At 40.2% G+C, this 19,064-nt stretch overlaps 1 protein-coding gene and 1 long non-coding RNA gene across 8 annotated transcripts; one reads left to right on the top strand and one right to left on the bottom strand.

Annotated features, from left to right (window-relative positions):
* The first annotated feature begins 290 nt into the window (after positions 1–290).
* On the top strand, positions 291–5,705 carry LOC118800941 (beta-1,3-galactosyltransferase 1-like). Of its 4 annotated transcripts, none has more exons than XM_036561118.1 (6): positions 291–846; positions 1,065–1,129; positions 1,478–1,601; positions 1,725–1,950; positions 2,601–2,666; positions 2,921–5,705. In XM_036561118.1, the coding sequence occupies exon 6, from the start codon at positions 2,934–2,936 to the stop codon at positions 4,155–4,157; it is 1,224 nt and encodes a 407-aa protein (XP_036417011.1). In that variant the 5' UTR covers positions 291–846; positions 1,065–1,129; positions 1,478–1,601; positions 1,725–1,950; positions 2,601–2,666; positions 2,921–2,933; the 3' UTR covers positions 4,158–5,705. The 4 variants fall into 4 exon arrangements, with proteins under 4 accessions (XP_036417011.1, XP_036417009.1, XP_036417010.1 ...); XM_036561116.1 differs by having other exon boundaries at positions 1,404–1,601; XM_036561117.1 differs by lacking the exon at positions 1,478–1,601.
* Positions 5,706–8,166: 2,461 nt separating this feature from the next.
* Positions 8,167–12,582, bottom strand: LOC118800948. Of its 4 annotated transcripts, none has more exons than XR_005006410.1 (4): positions 11,872–12,582; positions 9,581–11,793; positions 9,360–9,477; positions 8,167–9,220 (listed from the first exon to the last, which is right to left on the bottom strand). It is a non-coding gene; the product is annotated as an uncharacterized LOC118800948 (long non-coding RNA). The 4 variants fall into 4 exon arrangements; XR_005006408.1 differs by having other exon boundaries at positions 8,169–9,220; positions 9,581–9,868; positions 10,711–12,582; XR_005006409.1 differs by having other exon boundaries at positions 8,170–9,220; positions 9,581–9,751; positions 10,711–12,582.
* Between the last annotated feature and the right edge of the window lie 6,482 nt (positions 12,583–19,064).

The following is a 19,064-nucleotide window of genomic DNA, read 5'->3' as shown; positions in this document are numbered from 1 at the left end:
TGGCTCCTGAAATGAGGTGGAGAATCTCCCCGCTCTGCTCCTACTTTTCCTGAGAGGAAATCAATCTGCACCGCATCTCAGTCTGTTTTGTGACGGGCAAATAACATTATTTGATATAGCTTATATATATATATAAATATCCTGCCGTGTTCGGTGTGTAACGGCCTTCAGGCGCAGAATGGAACTGCTGCACGGTTTAAGGTGGAACGAAAAAAGTAAAGAAGAAGCCAAACTTCAGCCTCGCCAACTTTCGGTTTCACCTAAACGTTTTCTGCTGCGCTCCACCATCTTGCCTGCACAGCGCTGAGGGGGCTGTGGGGGCGGTCACTATCTTTCTCTTTTGGGGAGAACAAAACAAAACGTGGGAAGTCCGCGCGCTCACAGAGGGGACTAACATGCACGCGCCACCGTCCCACCTATAAAAACAAAAAGAACAGGGAAGCTCGGATTGCAGCATCCGCTACTGTGAGCGTTCGTGTTTCAGCAAAGCATTATGGATCGTGTAGTTTTGTGGGAGATTTGAAACTACACATGAGTCTGCTACCACTACTGTATTAGGGAATTTAATCTGTAAATACATCTGCACGTTCAGCCATTGGAGTTTTATTCTTACTAAACTGAAAAAGGTGACTGTTAAAACAGAAAATAAAAGTTAAAATATGCTGTTAGAGAGGTTGCCGATGTTAGCTGCGAGTGCAGAAAACAGGAAGAAACCAGATGTCGACAGAAAAACCAACCCCCATCTTAAACACTCAACATTTGCTCACCCCACCCTCACACACACTCTGTTCTCACACTGCACTGTTCACGGAGTTACACAGCTGTGAAAGGTCTTTACAGGAGGAAGTAAGTAGTACAGATTTTATCTGTTTAATCCACAAATATATTACTGTAACTATGAGTTCCACTATCAGAGTGTAACAGTGGACATGGTGAAAATGTTAAAGCCACAAAGTAGAGTTTAAGTTTCCTCAGTAAGAAGCAAATGGAGTATCTGATGTTTAGATTGTTACATTAATATGTTGAACTACACAAAGACTTTATTCTGTGTCTTTATTTCACAGTAAATGTGGAATTATGAGCTCTGAATGTGGGATGTTATCACCCATCACCCTGCTGTGTATTTCAGGTAGGATTACTCTGCTTCTGATGAACAGCTGTGACTATAACAGGAATTATCCTGCTATATTATTCTTTATTAACAAACGTAGATTAGACTATTTAATGAAAAGGCCATAATGCCAGGCAACCACTTGCAGCTGTGTGGAGTACGGCTCTGAGGCACCCTCACTTTTGAAGTGCTTACCACGCTTCAACGGTGAGAGCGCATGGGAATCGTACTCCACACAGCTGCAAGTGGTCGCCTGGCATTACGGCTGGCTTTTGTTTCTCTGCTGGCTCAGGTTTACAACATTGCCACAGTGTCCTCTCCTCCTGCACCGCCAGCTTACCAGTTGCTCCACTGTCACTTGCTCAGGGCCTGCTCGGTACACCATCTCCTCCTCAAGCTACTCAGCTGCATTACACTGTGTTGCTCACCATGGCAGATCAGCTGACCCGTGTGGTGAACTGCATGTGCTGTCTCAGCTCCTTTGGCAGCAGTGCGTTAAGGAAGTGTTCAATGCTAATTCTTCCTGCACAGCCTTCTTGAACACTGGTTATGTCTGTCGAACCATCGTACTTAGCACACTTGTCTGCTCTCCCTTTCGCCTCCACCTCTCCAGGAAGCAGCCATCGGCACCTGCCCAAAGCATCACTGGGGGGCTGCAGTCGACACCACTAGGCCGTAACGTTGTTCCGACAGCAGATTCACAAGCCCCTGTAGTGCTTTCCTTTCCAGTGCTAAACACAGCTGTGTTGCAGTGACTGCTGCCGTCCAGCCATAATGCCGGGCAACAACTTGCAGCTGTGTGGAGTACGGCTCCCAAGTGCCTTTGGCGTTGATGTGTGGTAAGCAGAGTCGCACCGTCTCTCTCACCAGACTCTAGCTGGGCTCTGCTGCCGAGCCTTGCCACGGTGTTTCCTTCAGTGTCTTCCCCTGCCAGCCTAGCTGGACCCATCAGGGAGGGTCTATGTACCATGGACTATGGCCTCTTTGCCATCTACCTTTAAGTTTGTTGATACACTGCTCAAGTTCTTCCGGCTCGGTGGCCATATCCCACTTCTGACCACTGATTTTAGAAGGAGACATTGGCTGTACACGCAAATGCTCTTTTATTGAACAGGCACTACATATCTACAGTGATAATGTAGCATACAGAAAAAACATAGGCTGAAAAAAGAAAAATAATGACATTAATTAAAAACCAAATAAAAAATACAGAGAAATGGTAATCACACTTAAATATGTTTGTGTTGTTGAATAAAGGAAGAGACTGTGAGCTAAAAGAAGGAGGTGCCATAATGCAAAATGCTCAAACAGTTCCGAATCTCTGCTGTGTTACTCATAACAGCTTATAAGTGTGAGGAGAGCAGTAAGCGAGTCTCTTACCTCTCAGAGCTAAAACAGTGACTGCTTAGTCATTTACTTTACTCACGGTTCATTCCTTGATACTTTCCTAGTAAATGTTTGCCTTATTCTGTATTCTGTTATCTTCTAGACCATGCTGCCATGTCTTCCCAAACATCAGGAAATATCAGAGAAGTGACCCTCATATTCCTGGCAGGTAAAGTTTTACATTTTTGTATCCATTTGTGTGAACATAAGATGTATAAACTCTTTAACTCTTTAACGTTCTGTTATTTCAATTTTATAAACATGAATCGATTCAGGCAGAGGTAGATCAGCGCTATTCAGTTCAGTGGGGAAATTACCAAATTGCTGGACACCAGCAGTTTGAATAAGGGTTTTACAACAAAAAAAGATAAGGTAAAAAGGCTGCTTCATTGAGACTACTTCTCTCTTTCTCTTTTCTTTTAGTCCAGCCCAGAAAATGGCCACCTTCAGCCTCAGCAGGTTGCGCTTTCAGAGCTGCTTCATATTATTACTGTCCATAACCTTCATTGTGTCTGTCACTATCTTTGTGTTTGGCATCCGTCCAAAGTCATCCAAAGTGTGGTTCAGCAATTTCACCAAGTTAATCACATTCCAAACAGCCAAAAATCACACACTAATAAATATGAACTGTCTCACAAGACGCGACCAAACAGTCAACCAACAGACGTCCAATGCCAAACACACAGCAGTAACTACAGTGAACAGACATAACACGACAGACACGCTCAGTATGAAGTCCATGACAACTGTTCTAGTAAAAGAAGCATCATCCATCTGTTACCATGAAGCATATCCACACAACTACCGCTTCATCATAGACGAGCCCCATAAGTGTGAACAAGAGAACCCATTTCTGGTCCTCATGGTTCCAGTGGCTCCACACGAACTGGAGGCTCGCAACGCCATCCGGAGAACATGGGGTAATGAGAGCGTGGTCCAAAACAAAACCATCACGGTGATCTTCTCACTGGGTCTGCCTGGGATCAAAGCTGAGAAACAACAGGAGGAACTAAGTCTGGAAAGCCAGCAGTACCATGACCTGGTCCAGAGTGACTTCATGGACTCGTACCTCAACTTGACGATAAAGACCATGTTAATCATGGACTGGCTGGCCTCACACTGCCCACAGGCATCCTACGCTATGAAGATTGACTCTGACATGTTCTTGAATCTGGAGAACTTGATGAACTTCTTACTGAGACCTGATACGCCTAAAGAAAACTACATGACGGGAAAGGTTATGTGGAACATACCGGTCATCCGGGACAAGAACTCCAAGTGGTACGTGCCAAAGGAATTATATGCTGAAGACTACTATCCAACATACCCACTGGGGATGGGTTATGTCTTCTCCAATGACCTTTCAGAAAAGATTGTTAAGGTTTCAAAAGAAATAAAGCCGTTTAACATAGAAGATGCATACGTGGGTGCCTGTCTGGAACGAATAGGACTTTCACCTTCAGACCCTCCCAATCCGTCCCAGTTTAAGGACTATTTTAGCGGTAAGTATAATCGAGAAGAGTTTGCCAGTGTGATCACCACCATCCTTAACTCCCCACAGCAGCTGATCACATTCTGGCAGGATCTAAAGGGCCCACCTGAAGGACTTGGAGGGAAAAGACTCAAAACTGACAATATTTGGGATATATTTGGCATTTGACATTTTCTTACAATGCTTTTGCAGTAACTGTATGGGGAAAACTCCTGTATCTGCTCACAATTTAATCAGAACTGAAAAAGACTGTTTGCATAAGTATTCAATCCCTTCAGACTGGTACTTGATAGAACCACATTCTGCTGCAATAACAGCTTCCCACCAGCTTTGCACAGCGTTTGGGAGAGATGTTATTCAGGTTTGTTGGATGGTGCATGTGGACTACAATTTACTGATAGTGCCAAAGATTCTTGATTTGATTGGACTTGGCCATTGTAGAACATTCACCTTTTTGTTTCTCAACTACTCCTGTATTGTTTTTTCTTTGTGTTTGGGAGGTGAAGGTAAAGTTTCTGCCAAGCTTTAGTCTTTGGCAGGTTGTCTTGCAGTATCTCTCTGTATTTTACACCATTCATACTTCAGTTTTAACAAGATGCCCAGTCCCCACTGAGGAGAAGCATCTCCACAATTTGCTGCTCCTCACAACATTATACTGATGGTGTTTGTTGAGGAATGAGCAGTGTTAGGCTTGCATCACACATAGCACTTTGAATTTTGGCCATACATACACAAAACATTATCCCACGTTAGCCAGACAAGTCCAGACGTGTTATGATTTGCTCTTTCTTCAGTAAAGTCTTTCTTCTAGCCACCCTCTCATACAGGCCAGTTATATACAGAGCTCTTGATATTGTTTCCCTACCTTTACTCCAGTCTCAGCCACTGAGCTCTGTAGCTCCTTCAGAGTGAGAGTTGTCCTCTCTGTGGTGACTCTCGCAGAGTCCCTTTCTTGCTCTTGTGCTGAATTTTGAGGGACGTCCTTGTCTAGGCAGTGTCTGGGTGGTATGATGCAGCTTCCATTTGCTAACAGTTGACCGATCAGTCCCCAAAGGGATACAAACACTTGGATTTTATTTTGTGACCATGTCTATAATTTTATTTCTAATTTCCTTAAATGATCTTTAGTCTTCATTTTCACAGCCTTCCTTCAGATTCACAGTCTGATCAGTTAGATCTGAATTAAGGGATCTTTTATCCAGAAAAGGTTTTTAAATGATTCCAATGAGGCCAATTGTAAGCCACTTGTGTCCTCATGTGGGCATATCTTTTGCTGAGCTTCCACAGCACAGGGGTTGAATATTTATGCAAGCAGCATTTTTGAGTTAGTCATTTTTCTCACAGCATATTTTCATAAAAAACACTATCAGTTTAAAATAGTTATTTTGAGTTTGTCTTTTAAGATAAAACATGACACAACACAAAATATCAGTTTCATTTGTCAGCCTACATTCATTTTTATTAATCAGTGTGACTTTCTTATATAACATAATTTGAACCTCAAATACATATAAAAACAGCACTGAGAAATCACGATTAACATAGAAAAGCAGATTAAACACCAGAAATATTATATGTATGTATATGTTTTTATGTATTTATTTTTTTTATTTATGCTGAGAAGACGTTACATGAACCTGCTACATAACATTAACATAAACATCTCACTGTAGACATTATATGCCGATTTATCATTACAGATCATGTTGAGTAATATGACAGTGTCATGTTATCATTAGCAGTAACTGTCATGACAGATGCCATAATTTCTGATGGCACATGCAGACTTTGTCGTAAGTGTTCTCTAGTTAGTCGTCATGACTGGAGCTTGACTGTGTAATAAAAGGTGAATTGAGTTCCACAGTTTAGAAGTAGAATAACTGAAAGAGCCTCTCCATGTTTTCTGTATTTTACAGAAGGTATTTGAAGAAGATCAGTGTCTGCAGATCTAAGATTACGTGCTGGAACACACAGACACTCTGTTATGTAAGCGGTGCCTTAAGGTTATTTAGAGCCTTAAAAACTGTTAGTATAACTTTAAAATCTATCCTGAACGATACAGGTAGCCAGTGCAGTTCTTTTAAAACGGGAGTGATCTCTCTTTTTTGTTTTTGTTAGGATTCGAGCTGCTGCATTTTGTACGAGTTATAAAGGCTGTATTACTTTCTTAGGAAGTCCAGTAAGAAGAGCATTACAGTGATCAACTCTCCTTGTAACAAATGCATGAACAGGTTTCTCTGCGTCGCTCTGAGATAGAAAAGGCTGAACTTTAGCGATATTTCTCAAATGATAGACTTTAGTGAGATACTTTAGTGAGTTTAAATGCAGGATAAAACAGAGCTCAGAGTCTCATCCAGGTCACACCCAGGTTTTGTATTTCAGGTTTGGTATATGAAGCTAAAGAACCAAGTTCCTCTTAAAACAGCTTTCTCTGAATTTTTGTACCAACAATCAATATTTCATTTTTTTCGTGATTTACTCGTAGAAAATTTTGCGAGTCACTGAGAAATATCTGACACACAGCTGGTTAGTCCGTCTACAGAGTCTTGAATATCAGAAGGAAGAGAAATGTATAACTGGGTGTCATCAGCGTAGCTATGAAAATTTCTCTTATGTTTCCTAATGACATCACTGAGAGGTAGCATGAACAAAGGGAAAAGCAAAAACCCTAAAACTGAACCTTGAGGGACTCCACAAGAAATGCCAAATCTTTTTGAGGGCTGATTTCCCATTGAAACCATGAACTGCCTATTACCTAAATATGATTTAAAACCTGACTGAAACATCTCATATAACTTGTTTGATATTAGATACACATCTAATTGTTTGAAAACAACTTTTTTCTAAGACTTTACTTAAAAATGAAAGGGTTAAAATTGGTCTAAAATTATTTAGTGCAGAAGGATCCATGCTGCTCTTTTTAAGCAGAGCCTTCACCAAGGTAGTTTTAAAAGCATCTGGAAAAGCACCTGTTGACAGAGAACAATTTAAAATAGTTAAAAGATCATTGTGAACACAATCAAAAACCATCTTAAGGGATGAAGTAGGAACAGGGTCAAGATCACATGTGGACGAACTTAGTTTGTTTACAACAGTTGTAAGCTCCTGATAAAGAAATATGTCATTGCTGATGTAGGTGGCTTATCAGGAAGGTTATAGGAGCTTGTTTCAGCTGGCTGAGCTATACCCTGTCTTATCAGGTCCATTTTATTTTCAGAATGAATTGCAAAACCTTCACAAATTTTAGAAGATAAATCACATTGAGACACACTAGCAGAAAAGCTGGGGTTAATTAGTTGGTCTAGGATTTTGGTATTATCTTTGTGTTTATTAATTACACCAGAGAGGTATGACTGGATATTTTATAGTTGTACAATTATAGACTGTAGTTCCTCTGTTTCTCTGTACACTTTGTTAGCCCCCGTTTAACTGTGTTTTTCAAAGGTCAGGACCCCCACCACAAGGTCGGTATTGTTTGGCTGGTAGATCATTCTCAGCACTGCAATATGGTGGTGGTGTGTTAGTGTGTGTTGTGCTGGTATGAGTGGTTCAGATCCAGCAGTGTTGCTGGAGTTTTTAAACACTGTGTCCACTCACTGTCCACACACTTACCTTGTTGGTCCACCTTGTAGGTGTAATGTCACAGGCAGTAGCTGATCTGTTGCTGCACAGTTTGTGTTGGTTATCCTCTTCCTCTAGTCCTTCGTCAGTGGTCATAGGATGCTGCTGGCTGGATATTTTTGGTTGGTGGACTATTCTCAGTCCAAAAAACTCCATCAAGCACTTCTGTGTCTGATTCACTTAGACCAGCACAACACACACTAAAACACCACCACATCATCAGTGTGACTGCAGTGCTGAGAATGACCCACCACCCAAATAATACTAGCAAAGATTTTAATTAAGGATTTTTTAAGCAAACGCGAGACATAGTTTTGACCAGTATCTTACAATAAAAATGCATACACCATTTTATTTGATATTTATTTACTTGATTTTAAGATACAAGCATTGTACTTAAAACAGCTTTACAACACTGTAAAAGAAGCCCTCAAAACTCATGAAAAAAAATGGAATTGTAAACTATTTTCCACTGTATATTAGTAGTTATTTTTTTTACCCAAAATTTGAATGTTAATTTTTTAGTATTAATTTTTTTGTCATTTATAAACGTGGTTTCCAATCAAGAACATCAAAATAAACTAAAGCGATAAAACAAATTTGAATCAAATTGCAGAAAAGTTTGAAGGAAAAAAAAAAGATGCTTTCTAATATCAGGTAATGCTTAAAACTATTAAAATGCTATATATATGCACAGCGTATAACTACATTAAATATGCAACATGTATAAAGTTTGAACCATTTCTTTTGATGGGTGAACTGTTCAAAAGCTGAACGAGGCTTATATTTCTTTGGCTTTTTAGCATAGTCAGCCAATCTGGTTGCCTTTGTAGTTTTATTTTATGTATGCCTGATTTCTATATGACAGGTTTTAAAAATTGAAATTGCTATTTTTTAATAAATGTAATAAATCAACGACACAGATCTTGATTTCAACACAGTCACTGAGCTAGATGAGACCAGTTCTGGGTTCTTCTAGCTGTTCAGTGTCCCCTGTGTGAGCAGGATATGGCAGACCATCTGAGCCAGTCGAGACATTTATTTAGCTGTACTGAACTGTGTACTAAATCATGGACCCTAGATACCACCTGTAAATAATTGGTGAACAAGATTGGTGGAAATGACATTATGTTTGTTTACTTGACTAATTCCTCTCTTTAAACATGGTAAGATCTTGGAACACAATATTACACATTACGAAATGTGTTTAATTAATCAGAACATAGGACAGTAAAACAGTAGCAGTTGGTGTGAAACATTTAGGTTGTAATTCAACTTTGAAAAACAGGCAGTTGCTGGAATTTTGTTTACACAGTGTTAAATTCTTGGCCTAGTTATAAAGTCTCCATTAGAACCCTTTCGGATTGGTCACAGGACCTCATGTGTCTTACAGGTAGCACAAAAGACTTGGACATGCTGACACAACAGTGTAACAGAGGTTATGATGCCCAAAGTCTGAACTGCAGTCGTGGTTAAATTTTAACGTTACAGCAAAGTCCTTCTTTGAAGGAAGAGGTGGGATGTGCCCTTGGCCTGTAATCCTCTGCAGAAACCTGGCAGGTGTGATGGAATGTGGGAATCTTTCTCATCTACATCCCCCTGATATTCAGCTGTGAAGAAAAAAGATACACATTGTGACAGTTTAAAATTTGTTTTTCTTTACTGCAGTGCACTTTTTCCACTCCTTTGTCATGAAAACGCTCAAATTTGACCGGTTTTTGAACTTTTGATTTGCAGGAAATTACATACCTTCAACATAAAAGAAGTCCTGTATAAAGTTGATCATCTCCAGCTCAGCCTGATGCTTGGTGGTCCTCTTGTCACCCAGTTGAGAAAGAATGGTTGCCATAACACTCTCTGCACTGACCTATGATGAGATAAAATAAAGATGTAAATTATTACACTTTATGAAATTTCATTGCAGGTAAATGTTTTTGGTCATAATAAATGGTCAGTCTTGTTTTGCTCACTTCTACATCTTCCACAGGAACAAACTGGGCTGGCAGATATCTGGTACTGCCTGAGTAGTGAAGGTCACACAGCTGCAGGGCTTATCTTGGTTGTTTCAACAGAGGCTGCAACTTCAGCACTGTCTGGTGTCTGATGGCTCCACAACAGCAGAAAGAAAAAAAAAAAAAATCCTACAAAACCCACCATACCGAACAATTAACTCCTTGTTTTGAAGGCAGAGAGCTCCAGTATATTCACAGTTTTAGATTATCAGATAGGCCTTCAATGGAATGCTGAGTCAATTCAACCTGGGAAAGAAAAAATTAGAAATGTATAAAAAATATAAATGTAAACATTGTCTGACCATATTTCTAGTTAATCATCCAGACAGTTTTAGGAGGTTTGTCTAATTGGTTTGTAGAGACTGACACTTCTCTAAATTAATGGGGTTATATTCAAGTTTTCTACATTCATCATAGAAAAAACTAACACACAATTAATACCATAACACTCAATGACAGAGATCCTTTGAGAAGTAGGGTATAACATTTCATGAATTTTGGGTTTGCTGCCCTTTTAACCAAAGTATGACAGACATAATGTATAAGCTAAAATCTAAAACTGTTTTAATGGACTCTGATTACTTTGGAATTCATATCCATGGTCATATTTGTTTAACCTGTGAGAAATTCTTTTCAGAGAACACCTGCATTCATGCCTGCCTCCCCAAAGAACATCACTCTCAGAGAAGCGGTGGGGGATTTTTTTTAGATGTTGCCACTGGAGAAAGTGTCTCTCTAGAATGTCTATCCTTGAGATTAGGGTGTTGAACTGCTCCTCTACGTCAGCTCTTTGAGAATTGTGTCCAATACATAAACACTGCCAAAACTCATTAACAGATGTCATTTCTAACAAAAGCTCTGTAGAATGAAGATCACCGTGGGATGATGTTTGTGTTCAGACAACACAGTGTTTACTTTTTGATTGGCTCTTCATTGTCCTGGCTCATAGCAGTTCTCTCAGCAAACCTAAGAACTTGTTTTCCTCTACAAAAGGTGCTCAGGGGACTAAAAGACTGTTACTAAAAGAAAAGAAAACAACCACTGTAACATACATTTAATATTACACAAATGTCCACTGTCTCAGTTACCTTTCTCCACATGTGTTAGCTTGGATCGCTAGGAACTGTGGTGGGAATTATTTCCTTCTGATGGAGATACAGTTTTAAAATTAGCAACTGTCCCATACAAAAAGTTAAATAAGCATTTTAAAATGCAGTACATTAACCACCATTTTTCTCAGTCGTTTTGGGATGTTTTTGAATTGTTATGAACATTTCTGAAGAGAAGTACAAACAGCAATCACACAGTGGATTACCTGCAAAAGTCCATAACTCACTCAAAATGTTTAGTGTGTGTCTCAAAAGTAAATAACCACCGCAATAAATGTCAGTGCCACCAAAATGAAAGTCCTTTTGTCATGGTTTGTAACCAAGACAGTCAAAATACTTAGTCATGTTGTCAATATAAAATTATGTCCTGGAAATTATTTCTTTTTCTAATTTCGCTTTTTACTGTATCTTTTACTCACAGTAATTTATTATTGTCTCCAACTGAACAGTGTTTTCTAGCAGGTTGAATAAAGGTAAGATTGTGTTTTCTGTAAAGCCCAATGGTAAAAATATGACTGAACACATTGTCTGATAGGGTGACACACTGTTACTGGATTTTCCTTCATGCTGACCCGGTACATCCACTCTGGCTTGGTGGTCTATGAGGTTTTACACTCATTTTCTTTTGCCAAATTGAATGAATCCTCATTAATCACATGTAACAATCAAGCTCTGAATGATAGCTAATTTAGCAAAACATTCCAAAACACAAACTGATGAAGCATATGACTGTACACAGCCTTTTACATGTGTAAAAGCATTTGCAAAAATGTTCAAAAGAGTGAGAAACTGTTGTTATGATGTGCTCAAGTAACAAGATCATGTGGAAGTTGAAACACTTGTGAATTTTAATTGTGATCTGCTAAACGTACCAGTGTGACTCAGAAAACCGCTGATAAAGAGAACTTTGTCATCAGTTAAGTGAATGTGGTGAATATGGTGTATAGAAAGTGTTGATTCTTATTTCTCACAAGCAACATTGAGAAAGGTCATCAGCCTTCTCCGTTATGCTGTTACTCATTATAGCACATTCCACGCCAGATCAAGGTCAAAAGTCTGAAACTGAAAAAAAAAATTACAAGCTGTAAGTGGGAGGAGAAAAAAAAAAACAACTTTTTTCTCGGAATTGGCTTTATATACCAGTGGTTGTGACATCCTCTGGTCCACACATCACCACAAAGTTGTAAAAAAATGAAAAATTCAAACAAAAAACAAAAGTAAACCTGATAGACGGCATTCAGATTAATAAACAAAATACAGTGAGTTTTGTCAATCAAATGTTTCTCACACACACACACAAAAAAAAACCCAACCACACACACACACACACACACACACACACGAGAAGAGTACAAAACCACATACACAAGGAGTGTATGAGGAAGACTTACCAGACAAACCACAACTCAACAAAGAACACCCAAAATCACAGATGACCGGCGCAACGAGCCCCCCCAACAGCAAGCAGACCCAGCATAAGCCACCCCAACAGCAAGCAGACCCAGCATAAGCCACCCCAACAGCAAGCAGACCCAGCATAAGCCACCTCAACAGCACGCAGACCAAGCATAAGCCACCCCAACAGCACGCAGACCAAGCATAAGCCACCCCAACAGCACGCAGACGACCCGGAACAAAAAATCAAATGACTTGAATGGTAGCATCCTATGAATATGCAGAAGGATCACCGAGTGGAACTGAAGTGTATGTATACACACACACACACACACACACACACACACACACACACACACACACACACAGCTCCACAATCTGGATTCCAGCTCTTCTTTGTCCAGATTTTTGCTAAGCAACACAATACAATAAGTAAAAAATATAAATTATGGTAAATTAGCTACACATTTAAAATTACAGTAAAATGGCAATATTTGCTGACTTACAAAATTATGAAACAAAAACCTTCCTCCCCAGAGAAAAAAAATAAATAAAACATCACAACAACCCTCCTATTATACTGCATGGCTCAAACTAGGCTATAAACTAGACAATACTGCAGTTAAAACTACAAAACAAATTAAATGAACACTATAAAAGCAAATAATCTAAAAGAAAGCAGTAGTTACAGGCAAATATGGGATCCTACCGTGCTGGATCACTTCTCTATACACCGACTTGCACTTCCTCCTCTGCTCAGCCCAGCCAGGCACAGACATTAGCAAGTCCAGGCCAGAAGGAACCTAGCTCAGAAAAATAACACACTAATTTAAAAAAAATGTATAATAATAATGTTGGATTCACCAACATTCGAATTCATATACATGCACATGTTAAACTGGCAATGATTTCATATCAAATCTTTTCCTCCTAACAAAGTAATCGTTTGCACACAGTTTAGTAAAATAAGACCCAGAGTTAGCCAATAATGTCGTTTAACTGGGTCTTCTTGCAATTCACCACTAGACTTCTTCCACTTGCAGGACCATGGAGCAAATCCTTAACCTGTGACAATGGGTCCAAGGTGAACCCAGCAGGGTGAACAGAGAAGAAAATTAGGCAAATAAAGAAGCAGATGCTGAAGAAACTGTGTGGCTATCGAGGTGGTGCTCCTTAATGAAGAAAGGCTCACCTGGACTAACATCTGCACATAACACATGGAGATCCCACCTTACCCTATCAGAGGAAAATGCCTCACTGACACGCTCAAAGAGGTCATTCAGCCTGGTCATTCAGTCTGGATGTACAAAAAAAAAAAAAGTCAGTTTACATTCAGCTGCAGAATCTCGATTGTTGGGATAAAGAGATTAAAAAAGAGAACCTTCAGAGAAACATGCCAAAGACAGCACAGTAGGAAATCACTCGACATTTATGACCGCCGCCTGCTGGACGAACATACCGACATAAGTGCAGTAACAAAGAAAACTTAAGACAGAGATAATATGCCAGAGAGAACTGCAAATGAGCATCTCAAAATAAAAACACATAATGCACATTAACAGCACCCAGATCAATGTAAATGAAGTAGCACAATGATCCTAAACATAGTTTAGTGGGTTGAACACTTGACCTCCCAATAATTTAGTTTGGAAAATACATTGCACAGGGTGACTTGTCAACAGTTTTATGTTGACTACGTAGTGCACAGACTGACTGCCAAACACAGTTTAGTGTACTGAATGCATGGCACAGCTTGAATATCCATATAGTTTAGAGAACACATTGTAGTTTGAGCTTCCACCAATGTAGTTTAGAGAACATATAAGTTTGACCTCCCAATGACCACCTAGTGTAGAGAATGGATGGCATAGCTTGACCTCTCAAAGGTTTAGTGTAGAGAACACATTGCATAGCTTGATGTGTCTAACAGTTTCACTCAGATAATGTAATGCATAGATTGATTGCCGAACAGTTTAGTGCACTGAAAGCACGGCACAGCATGACTGTCCATACAGCTGAATGCAGAATACACTACGGTTTGAGCTCCCACTGGGCTGAGGACAACAAGTGGGCCGTGAAGCACCCCTTAGTGGTAACTTAGGCCTATACTGAGGGGGGCCAGTGGTCTGTAGTGGGCCTGTGATGGCACTTAGTCATAATTAATCAAAAAATAATTGACTTAACAATTAACAAGTTCAGACAGTTAACATTAATACAAGCCAGCAATAACAGTGCACAAAGGAGGCTTCATCAGTTTTTTTGCCCTTTGCCTCTAGAAACTCCTGACCTTTCAGTTGTCCACTCACAACAATATTCTGCTGATATTTTATGTTCAAAGATACACATCACATATTGCAAAGGTAGCCCCCTTCATGCTTTCTAGTGAGAAGCAGGTGGAAAAGGTAGAGAACACACTGCAGTTTGACCTCAACGACAACAACAAATTGAGGGTTGAGAATGGCTTGCAGTCTGAATACACACACATAGTTTAGTCTAGAGAACACCTTTCAAAGTTTGACCTCCCAACAACAGAGTTTAGTGTAAAGAATACATTGTAGTTCGACCTCCTAACAGTTTAGTGTAAAGAACACATTGTACACTCTGCTCACTCCACACACAGAGATTGGAGATCGTGAATCACTGATCACTCAAACACACAGTGTAGAGAATACATCAAGCATCTCATAAATACATACACATAATTTACCAGTAAACACAGTGGAATGCAAATGGAGTAGCACACTGAATGATTAAACACAATTTAGTGTAGAGAACATCATGCACAGTTTGACATCTGAACAGTTTACACAGTGCACTGCACAGTTCAGTTTAGAGACCACCTTGCAGCTTGACCTCCCACTGGTTTAGTGTAGAGAACATATTGTACAGTTTGATCCATCTATAATTTCATGCACAGTTCAGTGTAGAGAACGCAATGAACAGCCTGAATGTCCATACAGTTTAGTGTAGAACTCCTTGCAGTGTGAGCTCCCAATTTATTGGAACGAACACTGCATAGTTTGACCTCCCAAAAACAGTTTAGTGTAGAGAACAGATTGCATAGTTTGAATCCCAATACATAGTTTAGAGAACATCATGCGCAGTTTTACTTCCCAACAACAGAGATAAGTGTGAAGAATGCATCACCATTTGACCTCAGCAGATTAGGGTAGAGAACACACTACAGATTGCTCACCCCACATACACAGACTGGAGAATGTGAAACTCAAATACAGTGCAGAGAATAAAACATCAATGATTAACCCCACACATACCAGTGGTGCGGGCAGGAATATATTTTTGGGTAAACCTGTGGAAAAAGTGGGTAGGACAACTTGATAGACAACAATTTCCAAACACACTATGTACCGCAATGTTGTAACTTCAAGCTACAGCCAATTTCTGACAGCAGTCGTTTCCAACACTTCTGCCCCGACACAAAATAATAGCAAGACCGTCAACTGATTGTCAACTAGAACACTGGATTCACACATACCCCAACCAACACTTCACTAACAAACAGCACTGTTCAGTATAAAGCATGTCTGCTAACCAGATAAGCCAAAGCATTGCAAAGAAAAAAAAAAATTAAGACCATGAATCAGCAGAAAAGACCAAAATTCAATAGAAAGATTGCAAGTGAAGTAAATAAATCTCATAAAACATACGTCTCATAAATACACATACAATGTCATGTACCAATAACAAAACACAGTTGAATGCACACTGAATGATCCTAAATAGAGTTTAGAGTATAGAACGCATTGAGCACAGTTCAGTGTACAGAATGCACTGGTCAGTTTCAATATCCATGCAGTTAAGCTTAAAGAACAAACACCTTGCAGTTTCAGCTCCCAATGGTTTAGTGCAGAAAACACATTGCACAGTTTGATCTACAGTTTCATGCAGAGAACACATTGCACAGATTGACTGCCAAACACAGTTTAGTGTACAGAATGCATCACACAGCCTTAATGTCCATACAGATTGGTGTGGAGTGCACATTGCAGTTTGAGTTCCCACCAATTTAGTATAAAGAACACGTTGCGCAGTTTGACCTCCCAACAATAATGTAGTGTAGAGAATGCCCTGCACAGTTTCAATATCCATATACAGTTCAGATTAGAGGACACCTTTCACAGTTTCACTTCCTGACAAGAGTTTAGTGTAAAGAATGCATTTCCTTTTGACTTCAGTTCAGTGTAGCGAACACATTGTACAGATTCCTCGCTCGAAACGCACAGATTGGAGAACATGAATCACTGATTACTCAAATACACAGCATAGAGAACACATCAGTGATTAATCCCACACATCCCAGTGGTGTAAGCAGGAATAAATCTTTGGGTAAGTCTGTGGAAAGCAGGTAGGACAAATTGGTAGACAAAGTTCCAAACATGCTATGTACTGTATTGCAAAAAAAATTGCAACATTTGCTGCCTTACTAAATAATGCTGGTTGTACTTCATTCTCTGGTCAGTCAACCCAGGCACAGACATCAGTAAGTCCAGGTCAGGGGAAACCTAGCTGAGAAAAATTCACCCTAATTACAAGGTTTTAAAACATGGATCAACATTGAAACAAGTTCAAGAAAATTGGTCATATAGAGATGATATGCATGAGAGAATGAATCGTTAGAAAATTTTGCAATTCAATAGAAAGATTTCACTAAATTCAGTAAATAATTCCCACAAAACATTTAAAACATACATAATCATGTGCCAGTATCTGTATGCAGATGAATGCAAATAAAGCAGCACACTGAATGATCCTAAACAGTTTAGTGTATAGAACGCACAGCAGGTTAAACTCTCATACACAGTTTAGAGACCACCTTGCAGTTTGACCTTCCAAATGGTTTGATCTGTCTACAGCGGTTTCATGCAGAGAACGCAGAGCACAGACTCAATGCTAAACACACTTTAGTGTACAGAACGCATCACACAGCTTGAATGTCCACAGTTTAGTGTAGACAAAACATTGCACTGGTTTTCCACCAATTTAGTGTAAAGAACATATTGAGTTTGACATCAGCAGCAGTTGAGTGTAGCCAACAGACTGCGTAGTTTGAATGGCCATACAAAGTTTAGTTTAGAGAACACCTTGCAGTTTGAGCTCCCACCAATTTAATGTAGAGAACACACTGCATAGCTTGATCTCCCAACAATTTAGTGTAGAGGATGCATTGCAGTTTGAATATCCATACACAGTTTAGAGAATGCCTTGCATAGTTTGACCTGCCATAAACAGTTTAGTGTAGAGAATGCCTTTCACAGTCTGAACACACATGCAGTTTAGTTTAGAGAACACCTTTCAAAATTTGACCTTCCAACAGTTTAGTGTAATAAATGCATGGTATTTTCACCCCTGAACAGCTTAGAGAACACCTTGCACAGTTTGACCTCCCAAGAACAGAGTTTAGTGTAAAGAACGCATTGTACAGATTGCTTACTCCACACACAGATTGGAGAACGTGAATTACTGATCACTCAAATACACAATGTAGAGAATACATCTTCACAGATTAATACCACTGGTGGAGGCAGGAATATATTTTGGGTAAGCCTGTGGAACAAGTGGGTAGGACAACTGGACCGATACGAGTTCCAAACAAGTTATGTATCGCAATGTTGTAACATTACTGCCATCAGAAGTTGGCTATAGCTTGACATCATTACACTTTTTATCAAAGCTTCTGCCCTGCTACAAAACAATAGCAAGACTGTCAACTAAAGTCTAGTGTTGGATTCACATACATGCCAATCCACAAATAAACAGTGTGATTTACTATAAAGAATACATCTGCTCACTGCAGGCACAACTTCTGCCCAACAAAGCCAGCATTATTGCTACATTAATGTGTGCGTGCGTGTTCCGCTGTACGTATGCTGGCGCAATATGGCTGCCTCTTTACATCGGTTTTCTGTTAGCTTTATATTGTTTGTTTTGATGTTTGCCTGAGAAGATTGCCATCATATCCACTGAGATAGTGGCTGAGAGTGGTTTTCCAACTGTGGCTCCAGGGCTTATTGGACTGGCTGTTTGGGTGACACTGCATCGCGGCTATTATGCGGCTTGGCTGATGCTGCGGTGCGGCTGCGGGGCTCTCTGGACTGGGGACCTGATCGACATGGCATCACATGACCTGGGCTGGCTGCTTGGTTGATGCTGCACTACAGCTGTGAGGCTGCCTGGACCGGTAGTGTTCGGCTGCATGAGCAGTGCTACGCCGCAGCCACGAGGCCTCTCGGGTCGGCCGCTTGGGTAACGCTGCATTGCAGCTATGAGGCTACCTGGACTGGTGGTGTTCGGCTGCAGGAAAATGCTAGCCCTTTGTGGTGAAGGACATCTTCAGTCTTCGAGGCTTCCCGGTCCGGCCTCCTGTGTGATGCACCGTAGTTGCAGCATGAGACTTTCCCCCGCCGCAAACAACTCTCTCTGGTCTAGCTAGCTGAGTGACTCTGTGCTGTGGTCACTGAAATTTCTTCCGCTAGCTGTGGGAACCGTGGAGTGTGTGTGTTCTGTGTTATGTATTGTTGATTATGTATTGATTGTAAAGCGTCCTTGAGCATGGGAAAGAACAGAGTAGAGAGGAAGAGTGTAAAAGAAAGCGATGATCTGAGCAGTTGAGGGAGGTTACTGTTTAGCACTGGTACTCTTACTACAAAGCCGTGCTGTTGTAATACGAGCAGAATGTGATTTAGCATCATCATGCTGAAATGAGCAAGGTGCTTCTTTTAAAAGACATCATCTGGATGGCAGCATATGTTTCTCCAAAACCTGTATATATCGTTCAGCAATAATGGTGCCTTCACAGATGTGCAGGTCACCCATGTCATGTGCACTAACACACCCAGTACTATCATGGATGCTGGCTTTTCAACTGTGTGCTGGCCACAATCCAGATGGTCCCTCTCTTCTTTGGGATTTCCAAAAAG

This window comes from Colossoma macropomum, unplaced genomic scaffold (assembly GCF_904425465.1).
Source record: "Colossoma macropomum unplaced genomic scaffold, Colossoma_macropomum, whole genome shotgun sequence".
Taxonomy (NCBI): domain Eukaryota; kingdom Metazoa; phylum Chordata; class Actinopteri; order Characiformes; family Serrasalmidae; genus Colossoma; species Colossoma macropomum.
The sequence above is the reverse complement of the archived record's forward strand: the minus strand, read 5'-3'. Positions and strand labels throughout refer to the sequence as shown.